Source organism: Propithecus coquereli, unplaced genomic scaffold, assembly GCF_000956105.1.
Source record: "Propithecus coquereli isolate 6110/MARCELLA unplaced genomic scaffold, Pcoq_1.0 Scaffold775, whole genome shotgun sequence".
NCBI classification, from domain to species: domain Eukaryota; kingdom Metazoa; phylum Chordata; class Mammalia; order Primates; family Indriidae; genus Propithecus; species Propithecus coquereli.
The window spans coordinates 563648-587951 of record NW_012153896.1 but is presented as its reverse complement, the minus strand read 5'-3'; the positions used below and the strand labels follow the sequence as shown (position 1 = coordinate 587951).

The window sequence follows — 24304 nt, the reverse complement described above, 5'->3', positions numbered from 1 at the left end:
ATGGTGAGGATGGGAGTCCCAGAGCATGAGGGGAGGCCCAGCTCCCAGGTCTCTGTCCCCTCTGTCAGGGTGGGCAGGTGTTCCCAGGGCAGCCATCTAGGCCAGTCCTGTGGGGGCGGGGGCCAGATACCAGTGCTCATGGGATGGGGGTCCTGGTCAGGGGAGGCTAGCCCACGCGGGAGGCGGCGGGCGGGGCCAGAGTGGGAAGGACCATGCCTCCACAGAGACAAGGCACAAGCGGGCAGTCACCCGTGCAGTCGGCGCCTCAGCACACACTTTTCCAAACCGGGGGTCAGAGCAGCAGGCGCAAGGGGAACAGATGGTGTCTGAAGCAGAGCTTGTCCCACGGCCCCACTGCACAGGTCCCATCATGCTCGCTGACTGTTTTCTGGGCAGGCTGGGAGAGGCAGCAGGCAGGGCAGGCAGGGTGGGCGGCCCCCAGCACCCCTTCCTCAGGAATGGTGCACACTCATGCACATGCACACACACACCCGACACTAGCATGCACAACCTCCCCCCTTCCTCTGGGGAAAGGCCGGGTCCACACCTCCCCAGCTGCTTCTCAAACCCAGCAGGGAAGGAACCCCTGTGGGGGCCTCAGGCTAACCCAGTACAGCCCCTGAGCCCCTGGCCCTCCTGGCCTCTCCCCTGGGCAGCCAAATCCCATGATACCCCAATCTTGGCCCCACTCCCTGCCATCAGGACATTGGGGGAGGGAGCCCAGGCCAGGGAGGAGGGAAGGCTGAGGGGGCAGAGGTGTGTTGGTGTCAGATTCCAGGGCCCAGAGCTGCCTAGGCATGATGGGGTGACCTAAAGGGGTCAGGTGGGGCCCCCAGAGGAAGTGGGCTTTGGGTGCCTTCCTTCCTGCCAGGGCAGACTCTGCAGCCAGGGTGGTCAGAATGGCGCCCACCACCCTTCGAGTGGCCAGGCAGCCAGGAAGCAGCAGGCAGGCAGGGCAGGCCTGGGGCCAGGACCCACCGACACAGGGCTCAGCACGAGGGCCACGGAGCGGAGGAGGGGCGGTCCTGACCCCACCCTCCCCCAGGACCCTCCAGGCCCCTCAGTTGTCTGGGCCTTGCTCAGAGGGGGACTACTGAACACGACTGGGCAGGATGGGGGGCTGCAGCCCAGGACACGTCCTGAGCCAAGCCCAGCAGCTTCTGTAAACATATACAGCACTGCAGGCCACCGTGGTGGGTGTCACCCCAGGGGGCTGGCCAGCAGGCACCAGATCTGGGGGGTGGCCAGGGCAGATGCCAGCCTGGACCACAGATGAGAAACGTGGGGAGGGGACTGCTCTCCATCTGGGCCCTGGGAGGGCAGCGGGAGGCAGTGATGGGGGGGCAGCTTTCCCACTGCCTGTCTAGGAACGGGGGGTGCCAGGATGTCCCCGTGGGGGCAGTTGGGCCGAGAGGGCAGAGTACAGCCCACTCGCCTGGCAGGCTGCCCCAGGCTCCTCCCTGCTTCATGCCCTTCCCATCTCTCCCCATCTGGGGGGCCAGATCCCAGCCGCCTTGGCTCTGGGGGTCCAAAGCTGAGGTAGGGATGCGGACCCCCAGCTCAGCAGCAGTGCCCCATGCCTGAGGCTAAACTGGCCCTCGGGGCGTCTCCTCAAAGCTTCCCGGCTGGAGGCAGCCAGTAGGTGCCCACAGGGCCACCTGCTCCGGCCTGGGCACAGCTGGCAGCGCGGCTGGGGTGCTAGCGTGCTGAGATGACCAGCTCATCCTGCTTGGCGGGGCTGGCCCCGCAGCCGGTGGGCGTAGAAGTCCGGACCTTGTCCGCTGCCAGGCACTCCTGGCTGCTGAGGCCCGTGGGCGTCAGGTCCATGAGCTCACCCGAGGAGCTGAGTGGGAAGGAGGGCGACAGTGAGATGCCCGAGGAGGGGTCGGCTGAGCCGGCAAAGAGCCTCGGGGGCTTGGGCACCAGGTTGGGCTCGAACTGGGCACGCAGCAGGATCTCTTGCTGGCTGGGGGACTTGGGGCCCTCGGCGTAGTCGCTGGTGGGGCTCTCGGGCACCACCATGCAGTAGAGGTCCTGGAAGGAGCTGCTCTTGCTGTCCAGGTTGAAGAGGCTGTCGATGAACTCCGCGAATTCCAGCACCTGAGGGCTGGGCGAGTCCCCCAGGCGACCGTTGTGCAGTGCCAGCTCCCCGCAGGGGGCCGCCCCGCCACCCCCACCACCCACCTCTTCCTCCTCCTCATTGGCCACACTGGGGGGCCGCTCGGGAGTGACACCCCCGCTGCCCAGGGCCACCTCCAGGGGCTGCGTGTCCTGAGAGTGCTTGGACAGGCTGTCGGCTGCCAGCAGCTCGGTGCGCGAGCTCAGGGACGGATTTTCCTCGGGGATGGCGGGGTCGATGTAGAAGAGGTGGCCCTCATCACGCTCCAGCACGGCGTGGAGGCTGGGCGAGCCGCGGATGCTGCGGAAGCCCGAGGAGCGGCGCGAGTCGAAGCTGTACAGCGACTCCGTGTCCGACAGGCTCTCCATGGTGGCCAGCGGCGCCCGCCGTGCCTGCAGCTCTGCCGCCAGCCGCTCCTGGGTGGACAGCAGCAGCAGCTCCACGGGGTCCTGGCGGGCTGCCGCGGCAGCAGGCACCGGGGACAGCAGCCGCCCCTCGGAGAAACCCTCCAGGCTCATCTCAGACTGGGACTTGCTCCTGCAGGAGGAAGGCAGGGCAGGGGCCGTGACACTCGGAAGGGGCAGAGGAGACCAGCGCCCCAGCTCCCTGGCTAGAAGGCGCTTGGCAGGAACCATGGCTACAGTTAATTCAGCAGCTGTTGAATGGTTTGGGCAGAAAATGCTTATCTTAAAACAACTCACAAGAACCCACGAGAAAAGACGAAAGAGCTGATGCTGGGTGCAGCCAGGTTGGGGCCCTGAGGGGCTAAGGCCCCAGGAACGCTGCTGGGGTCCCCTGCACTGGTACCCCTATTGCCGTACTGATGGGACACTGAGGCCCTGAGAGACTGGCTGCCCTAGGTCACTCATGAGCCCACGGTGGGATGGGAGAGACAGAGACAGGCAGGGGGAGAGGAGGAGAGGGACGGAGGGCAGCTGGGAGGGAGGGGAGAGAGCCCTGCCCAGAGCTAACCCAGTGGTCCCACTCCCCCTCAGGACCAGCATCCCTCCGTGCCACTCCCAGGGCTCCTGTCATTTCCTCCCTCATCGTGGGGTTCCTCCCGCCTCTCCCGTAGTTTGTAGCCCTCTGCTGGACAGACAGCCCTGCAGCCCCTCACTCTGTAGACCAGCCTGCAGGGAGGGAGTAGGTGGCCGCAAAAGTTACAGTGGCTGAGAATGGACACTGACTCCTTCATCTGGCCATGCGGCTGCCACAGGAAATGCACAAATGGCAAGGAGGGATGTCCAGTGTCCCTACCAAGTGCTAGGAAGCAGGGATCACCCTTCTCAGCAGCCTGTTGGCCAGATCTGTGACCGAGGGCACAGATCCTCCCCTGGAAGAGCCACTGCTTCAGAGCCTGACACCGAAGAGTATGTGCGAACGTGGAGAGTGCCTGCAGCCCGTGTGCACTCCCATGAGCACGTGTGCAAGCCGCTGTGGCTTTTGTTTTTTAGAGACAGAGTCTTGCTCTGTTGCCCAGGCTGGAGTGCAATGGCCCAATCAATCACAGTTCACTGTAATCTCCGACGCCTGGGCTCAAGTGATCCTCGTATGAGCCACAGAGCGTGGCCAGGCCTCTGCGTTTACGTGTGTGCGTGTGTAGACCAGATGTCTATGTTTGTCGTCCAGCCCATGTGTGTCTGTGTGTCTGGGTCTGGGCAGAGGCTCATTCATGCATTTACATGCATGTCTGTCGCGTGTGTCCTTGTATATGTGTGTCTCCGCCTCTTTTGGTGTGTCCTGTACACATGCATGTTTGCATGGGGCTGTGTATTTATAACTAATAATTGTGCACACATGTATTACCTACCTATGTGAGCTTCATACTAATGTGTGTGTGTGTGTGTGTGTGTTAATACGTGGACGTCCATCTGTTTGGGTCTAAGTGAGTGTGAGTGAATCTGTGTGTTTGTGGCCCGAGGTCTGTGGGTCTGTGTGTGCCTAGATGCCCCCTAGTCCACGTGGGCTTCAGGGACTGTAGGCTGGGGATAGTGAGAGCAGAGTGAGCGAGCTCCAGAGCAGAGGGTCAAGTTCAAGCCCTCCTGGGCAGAGCTTTATGAACACACATGGTCCAGTATGTGCACAGAATGCGCATGCACACGAGTACGTGCATCCCAAAACCACACACCCCAGGGCTCACCTCACGCTGCTGTTGCGGTGGTCTGCGGCTGGCAGCTCCAGGGCGAGGCCAGCAGGCATAGGCGGCCCGGTGGGGAGTGGCTGCTGCTGGAAGATGAGTTCGGGAGTCAGGTCCACCTCAGTGGGGCTCACCATGACCTTGGCAGCAGAAAGCAGAGCTGTCTTCCCCTTGTTGTAGTTCTCTAGTACCTGTGGACAGGATGGGGCGAGCTGGTGGTGGTGGAGGGGCGGCAGACCCTGCCCTGGGGCCAGAGTCGGGCAGGGGCCCAAGCCCAGGCCTCTCGGGCCACACAGAGCCTCATGGGGTCCCTTGGGTCCCGCTCTCTTTCTTCTGAGGTCCCTGCTCCTCGAGAAGGCTGGGACTTGCCCTGCAGACTGATAAGGTTGGCGTGCTCCTACCCTATGTCCAGCCTTTCAGTAGCCAGGGGGACAGCTGAGGCTGTTGCTGCTTGGTCATGTGTCTGTTAAGTGCCAGGTGGCCTTCAGGGCCTCTGAGCTTAGCCTGCCTCAGGGACACGCCCCTGGGAGTTTCCTTAATGCCTCCCCACCATGGGGCGACGTGGTGATATGGAAAGAGCCAGGGGTGTGCAGTCGAAGGACTTGAGCTGGGCTTTCTGGCCCCACAAGAACCCAGCCGTGGACTCTGGCTCAGCCACCCACCTCCCCTGAGCCTGAGCCCCCTTTTCCATGAAATGGGGACAATGATCTGACCTGCAGGGCACTTATGGGTGCTGATGAGGGGCTGCTGGGGGCTCACCTTGTTGAGGCCCTCCATGACCACGTAGGGCAGGTGCTCATGCAGCATGGCCGGCGAGATGATCACCTCGTTGAAGGCCTTGTTGTCACCCCAGATGGCAAAATAGGTGGGCTCCTCCTGCTCACAGCAGCTGAGAGGGACACAGCAGGCCAGAGAGAAGTTGAGGGGTGGGGATGGCTGCTCAGCCCTTGGCCCTCAGGGCCTGGCTCTGCCCTTGGCCCATGCAGAGCAGGGCTGGGGGTGGGTTGGAGGCCCCTGCCCAGCCTGGCCTGGCCTGGCGTGGCCTGTGCTCAGCCTGGGGAAGGCTGCCTTCAAGCCTCAGCCATAGCCCCTATGTGGCCTTCTTACCTGCTCCACCTGGGCAGGGCCCAGCTCACCAGCTTTGCGTCAGGGGGCCAGTCCACATTGGGGAGCAGGGGCCAGGGCCCAACCCTCTGAAGGAGCAGGAAGTCCGCCTACTTACCCCTCCAGTTCTCTCTCCTGCCCCAGCCACCCATCTTTGCTCATGGCTATGTGCCAACTAACCCTCTCAGTGACGCCAAGTGAAAACGGGGGTGTGAGCTGGCCAGGGCCTTAGGGGTGAGCCTTCCAGGGTCCCCACTTTCAAATGGACCATGAGTTGGGGGAGCTGCCCTGGGAACCACCAAGGAAGGGCTGACACTGAGAGAGGAGCCTGGAGTCCCACTCGGGGCTGGCCTCTTGTTCTACTTCCAGAACCCAGGCTGGGAAAACCCCCTCTGTGGGCCACTGTCTGCCAGCCTTGGCCCCCTGAGCCAGGACACGGGGCGGCACCTACCAGCACTGCTCCGCAGGGTGGTTGTGGACCACGTGGATGATGCGGCCGGGTGGGTACAGCGGGGTGCTGGCCGAAAGGGCAATGGTCAGGTCACTGGGGTGGGTCCAGAGCCGCGTGCTGGCCAGGGTGGTCACCTCCACCTCCTCAGGCAACTCTGACTTGGGGATGCATTTGGTGGCCCCCACGATGATTCGCCACTGTGTGGGGCAGCAGGGAGATGAGGACAGAGCTGAGCAGCACTGGCTGGGGGGCAGGAGCGGGGCTGCCAAGAAGGAGGGCTCAACAGGTGAGGGGGGCGGGTGACAGGAGGGAGAAGGGCAGTGGCCAGAGCAACAAAGTTGGTGCCCACCTGAAGAGGCAGAGGCTGAGGTGTATGGTGGCCAGATGGCCAATAAGATGCCAAGGACAGATGACATGGAATTGCTGAATTTCAGGGCTGGCAAGGGGCTGGAAGCCCAGCCAACCCCTCATCTAGTGGATGGGGAGACAGGCCCAGTGAGGGGCAGGGACTTCCTCTGGGTCACTCCGCAAGTCAGAGGCAGAACAGACCCCGAAGTTCAGTCCAGCCGTAGTCACCAGGGCTGGCCTGACAAATGCCCAGGACTGGGTCTGGAGGAAGCAGCTCCGCCTCCCCGGAAGCAGCCCCTCCTGTAGATGTGGTCCCACAAAGCTCTGCGGCCCTGCCCACTGCCTGGAGCCTGCTACCTGGCCCAGGGCCCTGCCTGCCACAGGGTCACGGGCACCAAAGCTGGGAACAGTCCAGACTGGGCTAAACCAACAAATGGGGGTGAGGCCTACCTGGGGGTGGGGGGTAACGGGGTGACCTGCTAGTCTACACCTGCCGCCTCCTGCACCTGGCCTGCTTCAGGGTGCCTGGCCTGGCTGCCAAAGGCCGACTTGGCACCGGAAGAGCCCCCTAGTGTCCTCTAAAGCCCTGGTGTGGATTAGGAAGGGCTGACCCCCTCCTCTTGCCACTGCAGAAAATCGGAACAAACTGTACCCAAATCCTCTCCACAGGGCATTTCCAGCTTGCCTGAGCCTGGGAGTCCCAAGAGGCTCCCACAGAGGCCCCCCCTTCACCCGCTCACAGCGCTAAGCCTCAGGGATCGCATTCTCCTGACTTCGGGCAGTTCTGTGTGACAGGAGTCCTGATTCCATTATAACTTGTCATGTGAGCAAAAGCAAATCCCTCCCTCTCTGGGCCTCAGTTTCCCCATCTGCACAATGACAGGGGTCGGATGGGTTGAACTTGGAGATGCTGAGGGTCTGATAGCCTGAAGTTCGACAACACCAGTCATACCCAGCCCCGGCCACGGCTGTGGCCTCTTGTGCTTTGTCCCAGGGGACTGGCGGGATAAGGACAGGGACAGACAGGGCTGCCGAGGCCTGGGTGCCCAGGCGGGAGCTCACTTTGGGCTTGGTGCTTCGCTGTAGCACATCCAGGAGCTGTCTGCGGAAGCCTTCCAGCTGCGACAGGCCAATCCTGGGGAGGGCGAGAGATGGGCCTGGTCAGCTGGACCCGGCCACAGGCTAGGAGGGGTGGAGGGCGAGGGAAGTGGGGACAGTGGGGGCAGGCGCACGCCCAGCCCGCAGTAGGACCAGTCAGCCCGGATCCCAGGGGTGGAGGGCAGCCTGCGGCTCAGAGAGCAGAGCTGAGGAGGGCGAGGAGGCTGTCTTCACCTTGGCAGCTGAGTGTGGGATGGGGGCCCTGGGGTCCCTAGGGAGACGTGGGAGCTGGGACTGAGAGAGTGGGGTGAGACCCGGAGGAGGAAGGAGTAGCCTGGCAGGGGCCCATGGGCAGGGGTGACTCGCCTGGGGACGAGGTCTTTGCCCAGGACCACAGCAGTCACAAATTCCTTGGAGTACTCCATCGCATCCTCGCTGCAAGGGAAACCGAGGTGGAGGCTGAGCCGAGGGAGAGGGGCCGTGGTGCTCCCTAGCTCCTGCGCCTGCCACTGCACCCCTCCCCTAGCTCCTGCGCTCGAGGCCTTCTGGGGAGCTGACAGGTGCCAGGCTGGGCTGCCTGCTCCCCGCTCTGCCTCCTGCTGCTAAGGCTGGGGTAGATCCCAGGGTCCGCACAGCATTTTACAGAGTCCCCACCACCTCCACGCTCCAGCCACCAGGCCGTCCCCAGGCCTCCCTGTGACCGAAAGCCAGACTGCCCAGTCCGGCCCTCAGCCCCCACCGGTCCTACCTGCCCCGGCCAACCCGGAGGCCCCAGACCACTCACCTGAGCAGGCCCCCTGGCGGGGAGTAGGCAAAGCACTTGAGGGTCGGGTACTGTGGGCGCAGAAGGAAGGAGAGGATGGCAGCAGTGCCTGCGCCCAGGGAGTGGCCCACCACGATCAGGCCGTAGTGTTTGGTTCCGCGGCCCTGGGGACAGAGAGAAGCCTGAGTGCCCTGCCCCACTGCCTGCCAAGTAGACTGCCTTAGCCGACACCAGGGACACAGAGGGTCCTCCCAGAGTCCTGGGATCATGTCTGCGTTGCGTGGATGCTGGGGCAGAGGGGGAGCCAAGCTAGGTCCCCACAGAGCGACTGCCTAGGGAGACTATGCTAACAAACCCCCATGCATCCTTCAAGGCCTTGCTCAGAGGCCCCGTCCAGGGAAGCCCTCCCTGACTTTCCAGGAGCGGCTCCCTCGCTCCTAGGCCTCGCGTCTGTGCCTGGGGTAGACCTTTTAATCGCCATAGTGGTTACGTTACACTCTGTTATAATCATTTGGTTACCTGTCCCCATCCCCTTCTACCCTGACTACTGGACTGAGTCCCCTGAGGCCAGGGGCTGCTTTGCTTTGGAAAGGGCAGCTGGCGGCCTTGGGAGTGGCAGTGGGCAGGGCTCAGGTCGCCCCCAAGCGAGGCAGCACTCCTCCTATCTGCTTTGTGATTACTTTGTCGTTCCGCTCCATATTTTGAGCTGTTCCACAAAATTTCCTTCTGATGAATGGTTCTGTAGCTATGAGGCTTAGAAGCCACCCAGCCCAGATCATCTTTGTGTCTCCAGTGTCTGGCACAGAGCAGGTGCCCATGAGTACAGGTGGGACCAAGCAGGGCCCCAGGAGGAGCTGGCACAAAGGAGGAGGGGTCGGCAGGACCGAGCAAGGAGCGGGTGGGAGCCAGCGTCAGATGGGGCATAGGGCTGGGCCGGTGGGGGCAGAAGCGAGGCCCCATCATTTGTCCCCTCCGCTTTGCAGCCTTGCCGGAGGGCTCGGTGGCATAGGAGATGCCTCACCAGGTCTCGCCCGAAGGCCTGGGACAGGACCATCTCCTGCTCCAGCTTCTTCTTGATGTACTCAGCTGAGAGGACCATTCCCTGGTGAGGAGGAACAGAGGGGTGTGTTGAAGGGAGGCCTCCCAGTGACCCCCAAACCACAGGCTGCAGCTCACTAACCCTGCCCCGCCCACTTTGGTCCTCATAACAGCCCAGCTGTAGGGGCCGAGGGACACTAATCACATCATTTCCACTTCACGGATGAGGAAATTGAGGCTGAGAGGGGTGATGTCCAGTAGAAACTGGTGTGCTCTCTTCCCAGCTGCCTATTTGGCTTGGGCAGGGCTCTGGGGGTCTCAGTGGGTGGGCTGCAGTGGACTCTCCAGATGAATCTACAGCTCTCTGACCCATCTCTCCCAGTGCGCCCAGCAAGCTGGGAGGAACTGCCAATAGCAGTACACATTTGCGTGCTGGCAGGGGAGGAGACGAGGCAGGGGCCCCCAGGGCGGGGTACCTTGTGGCCCAGCCAGGTGCCGTGGTGGCCCTCCACAGGGAGGCGCTCAGCATCGCCGGTCAGGTCGGTCAGGGCATCCTGGGGGCGAGAGAGGAGACAGGTGAGGGGGTGCTGAGAAGGACAGGAAGAGGGAGGCAGGCACCCCCAGGGGCTGGGAGCCATGGGCAGCGTACCTTGGGGGACAGGGTCCCCCGGATACTGATCACCACCTTCTTCTTGTCATGGTCCACAGCCACGTAGAAGGGTGTTTCATAGACCTAGGAGGTGGGCAGCTTGTGAGCCTGAGTGGCCTCTGGATGGGGCCAGACTCGGGGAAAGTGACCTCAGCATCTATTTCCTGGCCAGGAAATCGGGCTCTGCCCGCCATGGGGCCCTGGCCACGTGCAAGACTGACGGGCTCCCAGGGTCACTGTATTTCCTGCCCATCCCCAGCACACAGGCCTGCCTCGCCCTCCCGGCTCCTCACCGACTCGGGCAGCCCTGAGTGCTGCCATCCTGCATGCTGAGTCCAGATGGATGGCTGCCCCTCCTCGAAGCCTTGCTGCCCCTGCCCTCATTCCCCTTTCCCAAAGGGCTGGGGCCGGGAAACCCCAGTGCTAGGTGTGGGGTTGGTGTCCACTTTCTCTGCCCCAGAGCTGGTGCTGGCCAGGGTCTGGGAAGAAGGAGGGGCCCACCTCTGGTCTGCTCAGCTAGGGGAGGCCATGAAGGATGGCCTCCGCAGCCCAGGCCTTTAGCTGCCTGCTCCTGGCAACACCAGGCCCCAGCCCTGCCTGGCCCCAGCCCACGCTCACCGCGTCATGGCATGAAGTGTAGACGATGTCCACCGCAGTCATGTTCTCGTCCAGGAAGTGGCGCCGGATGGCAATGGCATTACAGCCGCAGCAGTTGTCTTCCTCAATGGTGACTCCAGGGGCGAACCGGGGTCTTGCAGGGCACAGGCAGCACCTGGGGCGGGGTGGCAGAGAGCTCGGGGCCAGGGAACCTCTGACAGAGCAATCTTCTCCTGCCCTCCTCCCTGGAACCAGCTCCGGTTGGGCTTTCATCCCGACCCCTTCTCCTAAATCATCTCCAAAATGGCCCTTGCTAAGTCCTGGGTGAGCTCCACACTGCCGAATCCATTGGCCCTTTCCAGTCCTCTGACTGGAGCTCTTGACAGCCCCTGACACAGGGCCCCTCCTCTCCTGGATCTCTCCTCCAGGCGGGGCCTCCTCACGGCACCCCAACGCTGAGGGCCCGGGGCCAGCCCTGGGCCGCCTCGTCCCTCCAGCTGTGCTCGCTCCTCTGTGTGCTCATCCCGCCTTGGGCTTAAGTGCAACCTGTGCTCCTGTGCTCGGGACTCCACTCCAGACCTGCTCCGACCTCTAGGTACTCCACCCAACCACCTATGCAACTTCCGGGTCCCAAAGCCTGCCCCTGGCTGCCCACCCCGTCCTCCCAGGGCCTTCCCTGGGCCCACCAGGTGCTTGGCCTCTCCTGCCACAGCCATGCCACTCAGTCAGCACAGCCACTCGGCTTTACCTTCAGACTCGGGGCTGGACCCCAACTGCTCCCTCGCCTCCACCCCCTCCCTCTATCTGCCCGGGAGTAGTGCAGTGGCCGTGACCAGCATCCCTATCTACGCCTACCCCGGACGTTCTCCATTCAGCAGCGGAGTGACCCTTTTAAGATAATTCGGGCCATGCAGTGACACCCTGCCCACCCCACCTGGCCTGGTCTCTCCACCTCCTTGCCCTGTTCAGACGCCTGGACACAGTCGCGCCCGACACGGTCCTGCCTCAGTGTGTTTACATCTGCAGCTCCTTGTGCCCAAGTGCCCTTCTGCCCTCGCTTCCTCAGGCTTCTGTTCAAATGTTACGGTACAGGGACAGCTACCCTGGCCACCCTGTCTAGCACAGCCAGCCCTCCCCTGCCCCTGACGTTCCCCATCCCCACCAGGAACCCAGCTTTCTGTCTGCCCGAAGCCCCTATCTGCTCCCACATGCTACGTATCTCCTCGTCTGCATGCTGTCTGCCTCCCTGCTGGGCAGTGAGCTCCTCAGAGCAGGTTCACAGCTACATCCCAGTACCCAAAATAGCGCCAGGCACATGATAGGCCCCGAGAAAGTGAAAGGGAGCCTCTGCGCTGGGCACCCACCTAGGCGCGGCTGCTCCCCAGGCCACCAGAGGGAGCCAGCACCCAACAGATCGGGCACCAGCCCCCGGAGCATGTGACCGGCCTGCCAGCTGTCATGGGGAAACAGCTGAGATTTTAGTAAGAATCCTGAATTTTGGTGACATTGGGAGGTTTGTCTCCACTCGGAGGAGCAGCACCTGTGGGCCCGTTACACACTTTCCAACAAGGAGAGGCCTCGCTAAGGAAGCCACTGGGCCTGGGGCTAGGAGATGGCCCAGTGCATGCTGGGAGAGCTGGGCCCACACGCTGCCAGGCCAAGCAGCAGCAGGCCTGGGTCTGGGGGTCTGGGGGCCTGGGCACTCTGCAGCTGTCCTCTCTCCAACCGCAACTGAGCATGAGGCTGTAATAGCGTGGCCTCCGGAGCCTGGGGACAAGTTTGAACCCTTGCTCTGGTGTGTCACCTCCTGACCACGAGGGTTCTAAGCCTCAGTTTCCTCCTCTGTAGGAATGATGCTGACAGCTACTTCGCGAGGCTGGTATGAGGTCAAAGGCCCAAGATGCAGAGAGGGCCTGGTACACACCTGGTGCTTAGTAAGTGGTGGCTCCCGCTCTCTCCAGAGAGACGGCTGCCTCTGAGTCGGTGATCTGAGGCCCACAGCCTGGACAGCAGAAGCCCCGCGGCGTCCTCCAGGGCCGCACGCCCACCCTGAGGAGGCTGTGGGGCCTGAGCACCAGCCTGGTCTCTGGAAGGCCGTCTCCTGCCGGCGGAGGGAGACCTACCACACATCCAGGGCATGGTGCAGCTGAGCGGGTCTCCCGAGGGCTTGCTGTGCTCCAGGATGGAAGAGCTCCCACCAGGTGAGAGGCCTGGCCCCAAGGCATGTGGGCAGCCCTTCCTCTGACTGGCCCTGGGAGCCTGGCCTCTGTGGACAGCCTGGGGGGCTGAGACAGGAACTGGCCTCTGACCTCCGTCCTGCCGTCCTGGTCTGTGGGCCTGTGCTGCAGGCCTGCCTCCTCTCTGCCCACAGGCACCTGGTCCTTCCAGGCAGGGGCCTGCTTGGCCCTTATGGGGTCTGAGGACCCCCTGCGCTCTCTCTCTCTCTCTCTCTCTCTCTCTCTCTCTGTAGCACTGAAAAGTTCTGACACAAATGCCAACGTCCCTCCTGTCTGCAGGGCGCCAATAGCCCAACCTGCCAGTGACTCTCTAGACTCTGAAACACCGTAGGGGCAGGTAGGACAGACACCACCAGTTACAAATGAGGAAACTGAGGCCAAGAGATGTTCCGCCCTGCCAGTGAGTAATGGAGCAGGGCCTGCCAGAGCCCCGGTCTCAGGACTCCTGGCCTGGTGCTCATTTTGAGAGCTGGGACTCCCAAGGATACTCAGAAGAATGCCAGGCACGCGCAGCTGGCAAAGGTGGGAAGGGGGCATGAGGTGCCCTGGTCCTCTCTGATCAGCCGCTGGAGGTGGTGAGCACAAGGCCCCGAGAACCGCCAGCTTTCTGGAGAGGAAGGCACCGCAGGGCAGCCGCGGCTGCTCTGGGCCCCAAGGGCAGGGGTGTCGAGGACAGCAGTTGCTCGCCCAGCATGCCAGCCTTTCTGGAACAGGAGCCCAGGGAGCCGTCCTCCTTCTGCCTGGCATGGGCTGAGGTGGAGACACCAAGGACGGGGAGGTGTTCTCCCCGGAGCAGGTGCCCTTCTCTGGCCCACTTAGGGGAACAGAGTCCTCCCACGCCCCAGGTGGTGGGTTGGGGCGGAGCCAGGCTGCAGGCCAGGTCTGGGGCTGGGGCCCTTCCCGGCTCCCTGTGAGGAAGGCTGGAGCCTTTAAAGGGTCTTCTTGGTGCCTTTCCAGAGACCCCTATGGGTTGGGCCTCCCTACCAGGAAGGTGCTTTCTTCCAGAAAGGCAGAGCCCAGGAGGGGAGCTGAGAGAAGGAAGAATGTGGACAGAAGGGAATGCTTGAGGGGGCAGAGAGAAATCCAGACTGGGAGGGAACCAGCAGTATGGACATTACACAACATCTCTTTTAGTCCTCTCCAAAAAAATGCTATGAGGCCTCAACATTCCCATTTCACTGATAAAGACACTGAGGCTCAGAGAGGTAGACCAACCTGCCCAAGGCTGCAAGTGACAAGTCTGATTCACACCCAGAATTGTGTGATTCCAAAGTCCACGAGGCCACTGCCAGGGATAAGGCAGAACTAGAAAGGCCCAGAGAAGGTGAGGAGGAGAGCACTGAGGCCAAAGGCAGGAAGGAGCAGGGCAGTGGGCATAGTCCCATTTAGGGAGACCCCCCTCAGGCTTCCAGCTTCATGGTCTCAGCCTCTCCTCGCACATAGGCTGGGACGGGGGTGTCATTGTGCTGGGGACGAGAGGGTACTCACGAGCAGGACCGAGCCAGCTGGCAGAGGCCGCAGGCGGGCTTCCGCATCAGGTACATGGGCCACCCGTAGGCGGCCAGGGCAAACAGCATGTAGTAGCAGACCTCTTTGTAGCGGAGCATCTCGTGCTGGAAGAGAGGAGGCGGAGGGTGGTCACCTCCTGCCCTCCCTGCCTGCAGCCCCCCGGGCCCTGCAGAGCCACCCCCCAGAGGGAGGGGCCGCTGGTGTCCTCCTGAGACGTGGGGCTGGCCTTGGTGGAGGGACCGCTCCTCCAGACGCTAATTGCATTTCCCTAATTATCTCCATGCAACCAGGGCACGAATCCTCCTGAGACCTGTCCTGTTGCTCCAATCTCACAATTAATGATTTGGGGACAGAAAATCACTCGGAGCACTGGATCGATTTCCTTGCCTGTTTTCCAGAGGAGGGAAGAGAGCGAGGGGCATGAGTAGCAATCACCCCACCTCAGCAACCGGGCCCTGACAAGGGACTTTGCTGCTGGGAAAATTTAACCCTGAGAGGCCCCGGGTCCTCCAGCTGCGGGTGTCCAGGCCTTGGGCAGCAGGGCGGGCCTTGCTGGGCAGGAGACCAAGTCTCTCTGGTCCTCAGTTCTTTGTCTGCAATGCAGGGAGACTCCAGCTTGACTCACGGAGCCACAGCCGCCCAAGGCTCTGGGGAGGGCCTGCGTCTGGGGGAGATTGGATCTCTCTGGAGAAAGGTGCCAGTTTGGAACCCAGTGTGTCTCTGCTGTTGACACCACAGTGGTTATCAGCTGCTGGGCTGTAGGGAGGCCGGAGGCAGAGGTGTCCCAGCCAAGCTTCCAGTCTTTCCCGAGTGCCCCAGGCACCAGGAAGACTCAGCACTTAGAGGGAATTAGTCACCTTGTAAAAGTTAAGGAGGGTGATTAGTCACCTTGTGAACTGAAATAGGTAGTGCCTTAATCAGGGCCCAGAGGGGTGGAAGCCTCCCTGGGCCAGCTCTGTCTGCTCTTCAGGAATGAGAGCAGAGGGGTAATTGAGGGGTAATTATCCTCTCAGCTGGGAGCTCTCTGGAGGCCGGGAGGGCGGGGCCGGCGCTGGCAGCCTCTGCCAGGTGGCAGGTGTGGACCCCAGCACCCCAACGCACGCAGCTACGTGCCCTGGCCCCTCCCCCAGCATGAGGGGTGGCAGAACAGCCAGGCAGACCCCAGTAAGCGGAGACGAGCTGGTCTGTGGCACCGGCTGTGGACACGGCTGTTTTTAGCGAGGACACAAATGCCTGCTTTGGGGTGTGGGGCAGACGGGGAGAGTGAGGCTTTTCCAAAGGACTGGGATTTCTAAGGGACTGAATCCCTTCTAGCGGCATCCTGACCAACACCGTGCTGGGACCTGGACCTGCGTGGTCACCTCCTCCCAGCACAGCTCTGCATGCAGTGTGTGCCTGGTGTCATTTCACAGACGCAGGGACGGCTCAGAAGGGATGGGGACTTGCTCAAGGCCACGGAGGCAGGTGGTGGAGCAGACACACACCCGAATCGGTTTGCTTCCAAGGCAGGGCCAGCCTCTCCCTGCTGCCAACTGTGGTTTCCATGGGACCAGCCCCACCTTTCCCTGTAACACACTGGGTTCCTGCGAAGGGCGCTTGAGAAAAGGTTCTCCTACTAAAAAAGCCTGGGCACCAAAGTGCTACATCCCACTGCCTTTTACAACAGCAGCAGCAACAATAATAGCAGCTCACCCTCAGAAGCACTTTGTACCCTCAAAAGGCCAGGACCAAACGTTTCTGAGCTTGGCTAAGGGATTCGGGGGATTGTTTGTGGAACCAGTGTGACGTGGGGGTTCCTGTGGGGGCACGATCTGAGCGGGCCGCCTCCCGCAGAGCCCACAGGGAGACTGGTCAGGTGCCATGCGGCCAGCCCTGGGAGGGCAGCTGGGAGGGGTCTGCTTAGGTCATTCTGGCCGAGAGATGGACAGGGCGTGGGGTGGGAGGCGATTTCTGACTCACCGAGTTCTTGAGGTCGAGGTACTTGGTGTTTCTGGTCACTGGCATCCCAGACAGGAAGGCCAAGATGTCATTGTTTGCCTGTAAAGCAGACGCGTGAAGAGGGGCACCTGTTGCCCCTCACCCAGCTGCATGGCTGAGAAACGGGGTCCAGGCCCCGGGTTCTGTCGCTTCCCAAAGGCCTGAGAAGCCCATAGGAGCATGTGGCTTCTCGCTCTTCCAAAGTGCAGTCAGTTTTCCAGAATCTGACATTTCCCCGTATTTCCAGTTGCTCCCCTTCTACCCGAAGCGTCACAGCCCTGGGGATGCTCCAAGCCCTCACTGAGGGGAAGGCACTCGGTCTGAGATGCTGAGAGACCCTAACTGGGATGGATGTGTCTGTCGGCAGGGACGCGGGGGTGGGATGGAGTGGCAAACGCAGAGGCCTGGAGCTCAAAGCTGGCACCACTCACTAGGCCCCTGTGATTAGAAGTCCTTGGGGGCCGGCCCCAGAAGCAGCCGCACATGGCCCGGAGAGGGAGGCCGCTCACGCAGTAGTCATGGGAAGGCTGGCTGAAGGACAAGTGGGGGGTGGTGAGTAGCAGGTGACCTCTAGGACCCAAAAGGGTCCGTGACCACTGGGAGCCCGCAGGATGGGGCCTGGGAGGGTGGTGCGGGGAGACTGCCTGCAGGAGGGGCCGCGACGCTCACCTCGTCCAGCACAGCGTTGCGCTTGGCTCGCTGCCGCTGCCGGAGCAGCACCAGGCCAGCAATGATGTCGGACGGCACGATGTCGAGGTCCCGGAAAAACTCAGCAAAGAGGTAGGCGATTTCCGAGTAGGCATCCTATGGGTCCAGGAAAGCAGAAGGCGGTGGCAGGGGAGCAGGAGAGAGCACGAGAGACCAAGAGTAAATCCCCTGGGGCTGGGTGGCTGGAGAAGCAGGTGTCTGCTATGGGCTCCCTGGGCAGGTTCGCCCTGGCACCTCTGCAGCACCAGCTGGCTCTGACCCCAAGCAGCCCCCTGCAGCTGTGGCCCTGAGGGCCCTGTCTGGGTGCTGGGCCCCCACAGACCTGGCAGTCACTGTCAGGGACAACACTGACCCTTCTTTCTCTGCTGCCTGGCCCTCTTCTCTCCTGGGAGTCCCTACAGCTGTCCCTGTCTACCGAGCCACCCCCTTTTCCTTTCGCTTTCCCTAGACACCAGGAGTCATGGCCCGGATGGCCCTGGCTTCTTTCTCTTGAGCACAGAAACCAAACTAAGCTCCTGGTTATTTCCGCCCCACCAGCTGTGACCTTGGAAGGATCCCCCTAAGGGCTGTGTGGCTCCCCCCAGGTCTCAGGTCTTCTCCCCCAGCTGCCCTGGGCTGCCGGCTCAGTGACCGCCACAGTGTGCCCGAGAAGGGGTGTTACTGCCAGACCAGTGGCCCATCTGGCTTCTCTCTAGGCCCCTGGCCTGAGGACAGCCATGTCTGGGCCCTGGGTAGGAGGCGATGTAGACGAGGCAAGCCCTGCAGGACCGTATGCTCTGCGTCTTCCCCGCCTCGGGTCACACTGGAGTCTGGAGCGTCCTCCCTAACCCGTCAGGAGAGACTGAGGTGGGAGCAAACCCAGGGCAACTAATTCTATTTCACCGGGTCTCACCCTTGAGTGTCTGGCACTTGCAAGAGAATAAATCAAGGGCTGCAAACTCAAACGCCTAATGGGGCCGGAGCCAGCTACTACTCAGCCCCAGCTGACCGGCCCTGGGAGAGGGCCTGCACTGCCAGATTCAGAAACACAGGCATTTGTGTAAACACCCTGATTTTTAAATGTTGGCATCCAATTCACATTTTTAAGCAACACAGCACAGGCTGATCAAAACGTGCTTTGGATGGGAGCTGGCCCCCAGGCCGCCAGCACCTAACGGGCCCCTTGCTCTGGGGCTCCCCAGGGATGTGCTCCCTTTCTCCTTTTTCATGGGACTGAGGACAGCCCTGACTCTGCCCGTGTGCCCGGGAGGGGTGGGTGTGCCGTGGACGCCCGGCAGACCCAGCCACATCTGCTGGGGGCTGCTCCCTGCGCTCTGCATGGCCGGCCTGCAGCCCAGGCCCTGGGCTGTGACCCCTCACACCTCCCCGGAGAGAGACCCGTGGGGGTGTTCCCCACCCGCCAGGAGACCTCAGGGGCTTTCTTACACTTGATTACTCACTCTACGGCTCACCAGGGGCGGCTGGTGGGGAGGAGCCACTCGAGGCTTCCCGGTGGCTTCCGTGGAGGGCACTTTGCTGTCTGCCTCAGGGAGCTGTGGTCTCCTGACCTCACTGGCTCTGCCACTAACTAGCTGTGGGACGCTGAGCAAGTCAGTCCACCTCTCTGGGCCTCAGCTGCCTGATCTGCAAAACGAGGGTGGGACTAGATGATCTCTAAGCTCCCTGCCTTACTGCGGGGCGCCCCTTGAGGATCCCAGGGCCCTGCTCCCCCAGGGGCCGCCCCCAGCTGACCCTGCCTTCCTTCTGCAGCACCTGGGCACCACCAGGTCTGGCCCCTCTGGTCCCTCCTCAGAGCTCCCAGGCGTGGGAGGCCAACGCTGCCCAGGACCGTGTCGAGCAGTTTACGGCCTCACCAGATCTTCCAGCTGATTCGCGGTTGGTGACAAGCTACTTTTCTCTGCCTCCGGGTTGCCCTGACTTTCGGGTATTTCTTCTCCTAAACTAGGCTGTAAGTTCCAAGGGGGTCAATGCAAAGTCTTCACAGCTCTCTGCTCCCTTGCCAAGCAAGTGGACAAAGCGGCGTCTTGCATGCTGAAGGGAGTTGGTCCGTGACAGTCCGTCACGTGAGCAGGCTGTCACCTTGCACACGCTGGGAGCCCAGCTCCCTTCCACCAGCGCTGCCCCACCCGGCTTTGCCAAATGAGCGAAAGGCCCCTGAGTCGTCTGGCCACATGACGTGAGCCCGAGGGAAGCGACTTTCCAGTACTTACTGACTGGGAGTCCTTTGTCCGGGTGCAGCAGAGGAACACTTTGAGCCGGCGCGACCAGCTGGTGGCCTGACCCTCTTCTAAGCGGTGCCTGCAAAGGCAGAGAGCCGTTGCATGTGAGGCCAGGGGGCTGCACCAGAAGAGCTGGGCCCAGACGTTGTGGAAACAGGGCAGCCTGTTCTCCAAACCCTACCAAAGGGCTCCCCAGCAGCGGGTCTGGGGGAGAACAGGGCCCAGGCCCCGCCAAAACTAGATGGCCAGTGACGTGGCTATCGGCCAGTAGGGGCACTCCCCGGCAGACTCTGCCAGCCTAAGACGGAGTGTGCTGTTGGCCAAGGGTAGCGGGGGACGCTCCATGGCTTTCGGAAGACTGAGCACAGGCATGCCCCGGGGACTTCAGGGCCAGGAGCCCAAAGTGGGGGCTACCCTGCAGCCCAGGTGTCCAGAGGCTCAAACCAAGCGCCCTGGGAGATGTCAGCAGGGTGTTGGGCCTCTCTGCCATCTTGTTCCAAGGCCTAGAACAGACCTGTCAGACAGACCTGCTTCTCCCCAGAAAGGATTCCAGATACTCACAAACTCTGTACTTACAGGAAATTTATGGGCTAAATGAGCCTCTGCATTTCCCAATTCCTTGGATCTACGAGCTAAGCAGGGGGAGGGCTCCCACTCCTCACGGGCACGGCTGCCCCGTCCACTCTCCCCCACCCGCCCAAGGGCCTGGCTCCTTGGATGGGGAATCAGGGTACCCAGGGGTCTGCACCCAAAGGCAGAGCAATGGGCCAATTATCCACAAGGGGCTCCTCCAGCGCTGGGTGTCCAGAAGCCAGCGTGTTTGAACATAAAGATAATAGATCCGACGATAAAAACGCTGGCTTGCGTTTGTGTCATGTGCTGGCCCCTTCAAAGCCTGGTGCTGGGTGGTGAGGAGGGGAAGGCAAGAGTGGCGTTCAAGGCACTTAATATTCTTCAGGAGTGACAGGCCAGGCTCTCCTCGAGCCTCTTGGCTCCTCTCTGTGGCCAAGGAACACTTCCTGCTCCCAAACCCTGGCTGCACTAGGCAGTTGGCCACAGGGAGGAGAGCCACAGGGTCTTCCAGGGCTGTGGGAGGGGCTTAGGAAAGGGTACAAGGGAATTGCTGCTTGGGGGATCTGCCAGCTCTTAGGGACTTGGGCAGCCCTGCATCCTAAACCAACCTCCCGCCTTCCAGGGGCTTGATGTAGGAACGGGGTACTGGCCAAGCTGGGATCCCAGAGCATTACATTCTTTAGAGCTTTCTAACCTAATGGGGGTCAAAGAGAATTTCCCGCTGGGTCCCTGGCCTGATGAAAGTGCCGACTCTATACTGTACGGCAGTAACATTTATAAACACCAGGGGGCAGATGATTTCAGGAATGTCAGTGAGAAAGTGAGAGTTTTGGTCTAGTGCATCAATAAGGCTACCAAGACCAAGACAGGGAGCCACATACCATGTCTGGACAGAAAGTTCCTGGGCCCTGCGGCCCTCTGCCCCACAGCTCGCTAAAGTGAAAGGAGGGCAGACATTCCGGCTGCAAAAATCCAAGGTCAAGGCTTCCAGGGAGCAGTGCTGGGAATAACCACCCTCAGATATTACTGGAAGGAGAAAGGGCCAAGGGCTTAAACAGCAACCAGACTTGCAAAAATCAGAAAACCTAATAGTGTGGGGCAGCGGGGTCCCCATGTTGGGAAGTTGCTGGCTTGAAAATGTCCTTGGAAACACTATTTGTAAGTTTCAGAGCAGAGGGAGAGCAAGTGAAGACCGTTCTGAGAGGTGGTCAGACTTAACCAAACCCCATAGCCTAGGCTGTCCTCCCAACCCCACACAAGAGCTGCAGAAACCACAGCAGGTCGCGAGCCTGTGAACTCCAGCGCCTCTTATGCAGCTTTGCGGGCCCTGAGAGCTGCAGGAAAGCTTTCTAATTACAATGACAGTGACTGACAGCCCCCACTGCAAAGGCACTGGCTGCCCTGGCCCCAGAGATAATCGCCACAATCAGGAAGGGAAGATTTCTTCCCAGGACTCAAGGAGCCCAGAAAGCAGGTCAGGTGGGGACGTGTGCTCAGAGTGAACGAATGGGATGGGGGTGGTGGCCAGCTGTGCTGGGAGGGAAGATGGCCTCCAGAGCCTTGGCTCCCAGACCTGACGTTTTGGGCTGGGAGGTGGCCAGGCCAGGCATGGGTGTGGCTCTGGCTGCAGTGCAGAGCCGACGTGGAAGGTCGAGGGGAGCTGAGCGTTGAGGCACAGGAGGGTGGGATGGGGAGAATTCCTGCCGGACGGGGCGCCTGGGCAGCCGGCTCCCGGGTGACGGCTGCTGAGCCAGCTGCTCTGGGCTGCAGAAGGAGTGCCAGTTCCGCACCCCACCAACGCGACCCAGGGCGAGTGACCTGCCTTCTCTGGGATTTGGATTCCTCATCTGCAGAATGGGTCTCACAACTGCATCGGCAAAAGAATTGGCAAAAGAATTAAATGGACTGATTGTGTAAAGGGCTCAGCATCAGGCCTAACTCAGCAGCTCAATTAAGGGGAGTTACGTGGACCCACCCTGGAAGCCCCCCTTTTTTCTTTCAACAAACAGGAATTACTGTAACCCTGCCTGGGTGCCCACCCTCATTTTCTCTGCGATGGCACTTCCCCCGTCTTTAAAACGTCATGCAAAACTCACCCCCTCCAGGAAGGCTTCCTTGATTAACCTCTTCCAACCCCTGAATCCTAAAGGCAACCTAACCTAGTGGTTAGGCAAAGGCTCTAAAGTCAGACTGCCTGGGCTGGTTCCCAGCCTCACCATGTACTAGCTGTGTAACCTCAGGTGACTCACATAACCCTTCTGCACCTTGGTTTCTCCAACTGTATTCTAGTTGGAGCAGATGACAGCTAACTCATGGAGTTGTGATGTACTATATGCAATGCTTGGCTCGGTTTATAAGTGTCTGCTACTATTATTATCTTTGTTATTGGTGCTGATAACAATGATAACAACAGCTACCATCTACTGAGCACTTACCAAATGTGAGCATCGTGTTAGCCACTTTGCACGTTTTATCTCATTTAAACCTCACAACAACATCATGAGGCAGGAATTGCTATTGTGCCCACGTTACAGACACGGACACTGAAGCGGGGAGAGGTTAAGCCTTTGACTAGTGCCCATGGCTCCCATGAGGCTGACATGCAGTTTGGGAGGCCTGGGGCAGCCTCCTGGAGAGCAGAGAGCTCCCCTCTGCCCACTGGTCAGCAAAGCCCCCCGGGGGGCGGCCCACCCACCCAGCTGACTGACCGCAGGTTGTAGGTCCGCAGGTTGCGCTGCCTCCTCTTGGTGGCTCTCAGCTTGACGAAGGTGCGGCCCGTGGGGTCGAAGACGCAGAGGACAGTGATGCAGACGCTGAGGATGACCACCCAGTTGCAGACAACCATCCCTGGGGGGCGGGGGCGGCAGTGGGAAGCAAGGGGTGGAGATGTTGAGGACACCTTCCAGGCTCACCAGCTCTGAAGGAAGCGAGCCTCCCTACCCCCAACTACGTCTGGGGCCCAAGAACAAGGCTCAGAAGGCCCTGGTCCCAGCCTCTGGCCACATATGTGACCAACCACTTACTGAGTCGTGGCCCCAAGTCCCACCCTTGAGATGGAGCAGGAGGCTCTAGGGGCTCCCAAGGCGGGGTTGAGGAGCCTCAACTGTTGCCCCAGGCAGCTCTGGGCCTGCTGCTGCCTCCCAGACCAGGGTCCCTGAGGGTGGGTGGCCGACCGCAAGGATGAAGAAAGCAGCCTCGCCCAGCCAACCTGCTGGGCACCCACACAGAAGCTGATGCCCTCTGGTGGGGCCCAAGCTTCTTCCCCTGGAAACTGATCCTGTTCCTTCCACTCCTAGGGCTTGCTGAGGCTCCAGCAGGCCTCGCCCAGGCGTACCGAGAGTGACGTTCTTGGCAGTGAGGTCGTTGCAGGAGGTGTAGTACTGAGTGAGCCAGACGATGCCCACGATGGCGTAGATGAACTCGATCACCAGGATGGCTGTGAGGAGAGTGGCCTGGCTGAAGGATGGCCGCCGTCTGCCCGCCAGGAAAGGGCCCGGGAACCTCAGCCTGGCTCCCCTGCCGCAGGGCCTCCATATCAGACCCCCACTCCTCCCTGCCTCATAGGCCCCAAGGCTGTCCCATCACTATTCTGCCCTGCTGGCCCTGCCCAGTCCCTTGCAATGTGTCCACCACCCGCCCTAGCTCATGTGCCCTCAGGTCCTGGTGCCTCCCTGAGAAGGTAGCTGGAAAGGTGGGTGATGAAGAGGCATTTCCTTGCTCTTTCAGGATTTCAGAATCACATGCATGAACTCTGGAATCAGACGTATTTTAGGCAAGTTATCTCTGAGCCTCTCTTTCCCCCCTGTAAAATGGGAGTGACAACGTCTATGTCATAGGACCAGGTAAGAATTAGGTGAGAAAGTGTCATTTCATGGAAACTGCTATTTCCCAGCAAGAGGCCTCTGGAACTTGAGGGAGGAGGAGGGAAGAGCCCCTGCGGCCGGGCTGCTCAAGGTCTGCACCCTGCCCAGGCCAATGCACCCAGCCCATGGGTGCCCAGGCTGGGATGGGAGGGGAGGGCTTGGGGTGGGGGGTGAGGAGGAGATCTGGCAGTCTTTCAGGGGCAGCATGGGAAGCCCTGGCTCCATAGGCAGCACAGTGTGGCAGCTAAGACCAGACTTTGGAGTCAGACAGCTTGGGTTCAAATCCCAGCTCTGACACTTCCACATTTACTAGTTATGTGACCTAGAGGAAGGTAATTAACCTCCCTGGGCCCCAGTTTCCTCATCCATAAAACGAGGCTAATAATACCTCCTCCCTATGAGTTGGGCTCTTATGGCACACAGAAGCACAGGAGAAGTGTTCAAAAGGAACGACCAGGAGATGTAGCTAGAAGTGCCCAGGAAGAGGACAAAGGCTGGCCCTCTGAGGAGCTAGTCCAGGCCCCCGAGGGGCCCCCCAGGAAGGGGTGGTCCTGTTTTGAGAAGGATCACGGAGCAGGTGCGCTTTGCAGAGAGATGCATGTGGTTTAGAATGGGGGCGGGCAAATGTTTTCCATAAAAGGCCAGAGAGCAAATACCTTGGACTTTGAAGGTCCTACAGTCTCTGCAGTAACAACTCAACTCTGCTGGGGTGGTGTCAAAGCAGCCAGAGACCATACATGACTGGCTGGGTGTGTTCCAATAAAACTTTATGTACAGGCCGGGCGCGGTGGCTCACGCCTGTAATCCTAGCACTCTGGGAGGCTGAGGCGGGTGGATTGTTTGAGCTCAGGAGTTCGAAACCAGCCTGAGCAAGAGCGAGACCCCGTCTCTACTAAAAATAGAAAGAAATTAAT

At 60.9% G+C, this 24304-nt stretch overlaps 1 protein-coding gene across 1 annotated transcript in view; it reads right to left on the bottom strand.

Annotated features, from left to right (window-relative positions):
* Positions 1–1698: 1698 nt before the first annotated feature.
* DAGLA (diacylglycerol lipase, alpha) overlaps positions 1699–24304 on the bottom strand; it is a 23892-nt gene continuing 1286 nt past the window's right edge. Inside the window, exons 3-19 of the mRNA XM_012662701.1 lie at positions 22862–22963; positions 22236–22374; positions 18946–19033; positions 16697–16831; positions 16010–16087; positions 14030–14154; positions 10326–10479; positions 9708–9791; positions 9535–9612; positions 9042–9122; positions 8042–8184; positions 7624–7692; positions 7222–7294; positions 5812–6008; positions 5016–5145; positions 4260–4447; positions 1699–2656 (exon numbers count right to left, since the gene is read on the bottom strand). Coding sequence (XP_012518155.1) covers positions 1699–2656; positions 4260–4447; positions 5016–5145; positions 5812–6008; positions 7222–7294; positions 7624–7692; positions 8042–8184; positions 9042–9122; positions 9535–9612; positions 9708–9791; positions 10326–10479; positions 14030–14154; positions 16010–16087; positions 16697–16831; positions 18946–19033; positions 22236–22374; positions 22862–22963 — 2822 coding nt within the window. The remainder of the gene's footprint in view (positions 2657–4259; positions 4448–5015; positions 5146–5811; positions 6009–7221; positions 7295–7623; positions 7693–8041; positions 8185–9041; positions 9123–9534; positions 9613–9707; positions 9792–10325; positions 10480–14029; positions 14155–16009; positions 16088–16696; positions 16832–18945; positions 19034–22235; positions 22375–22861; positions 22964–24304) is intronic.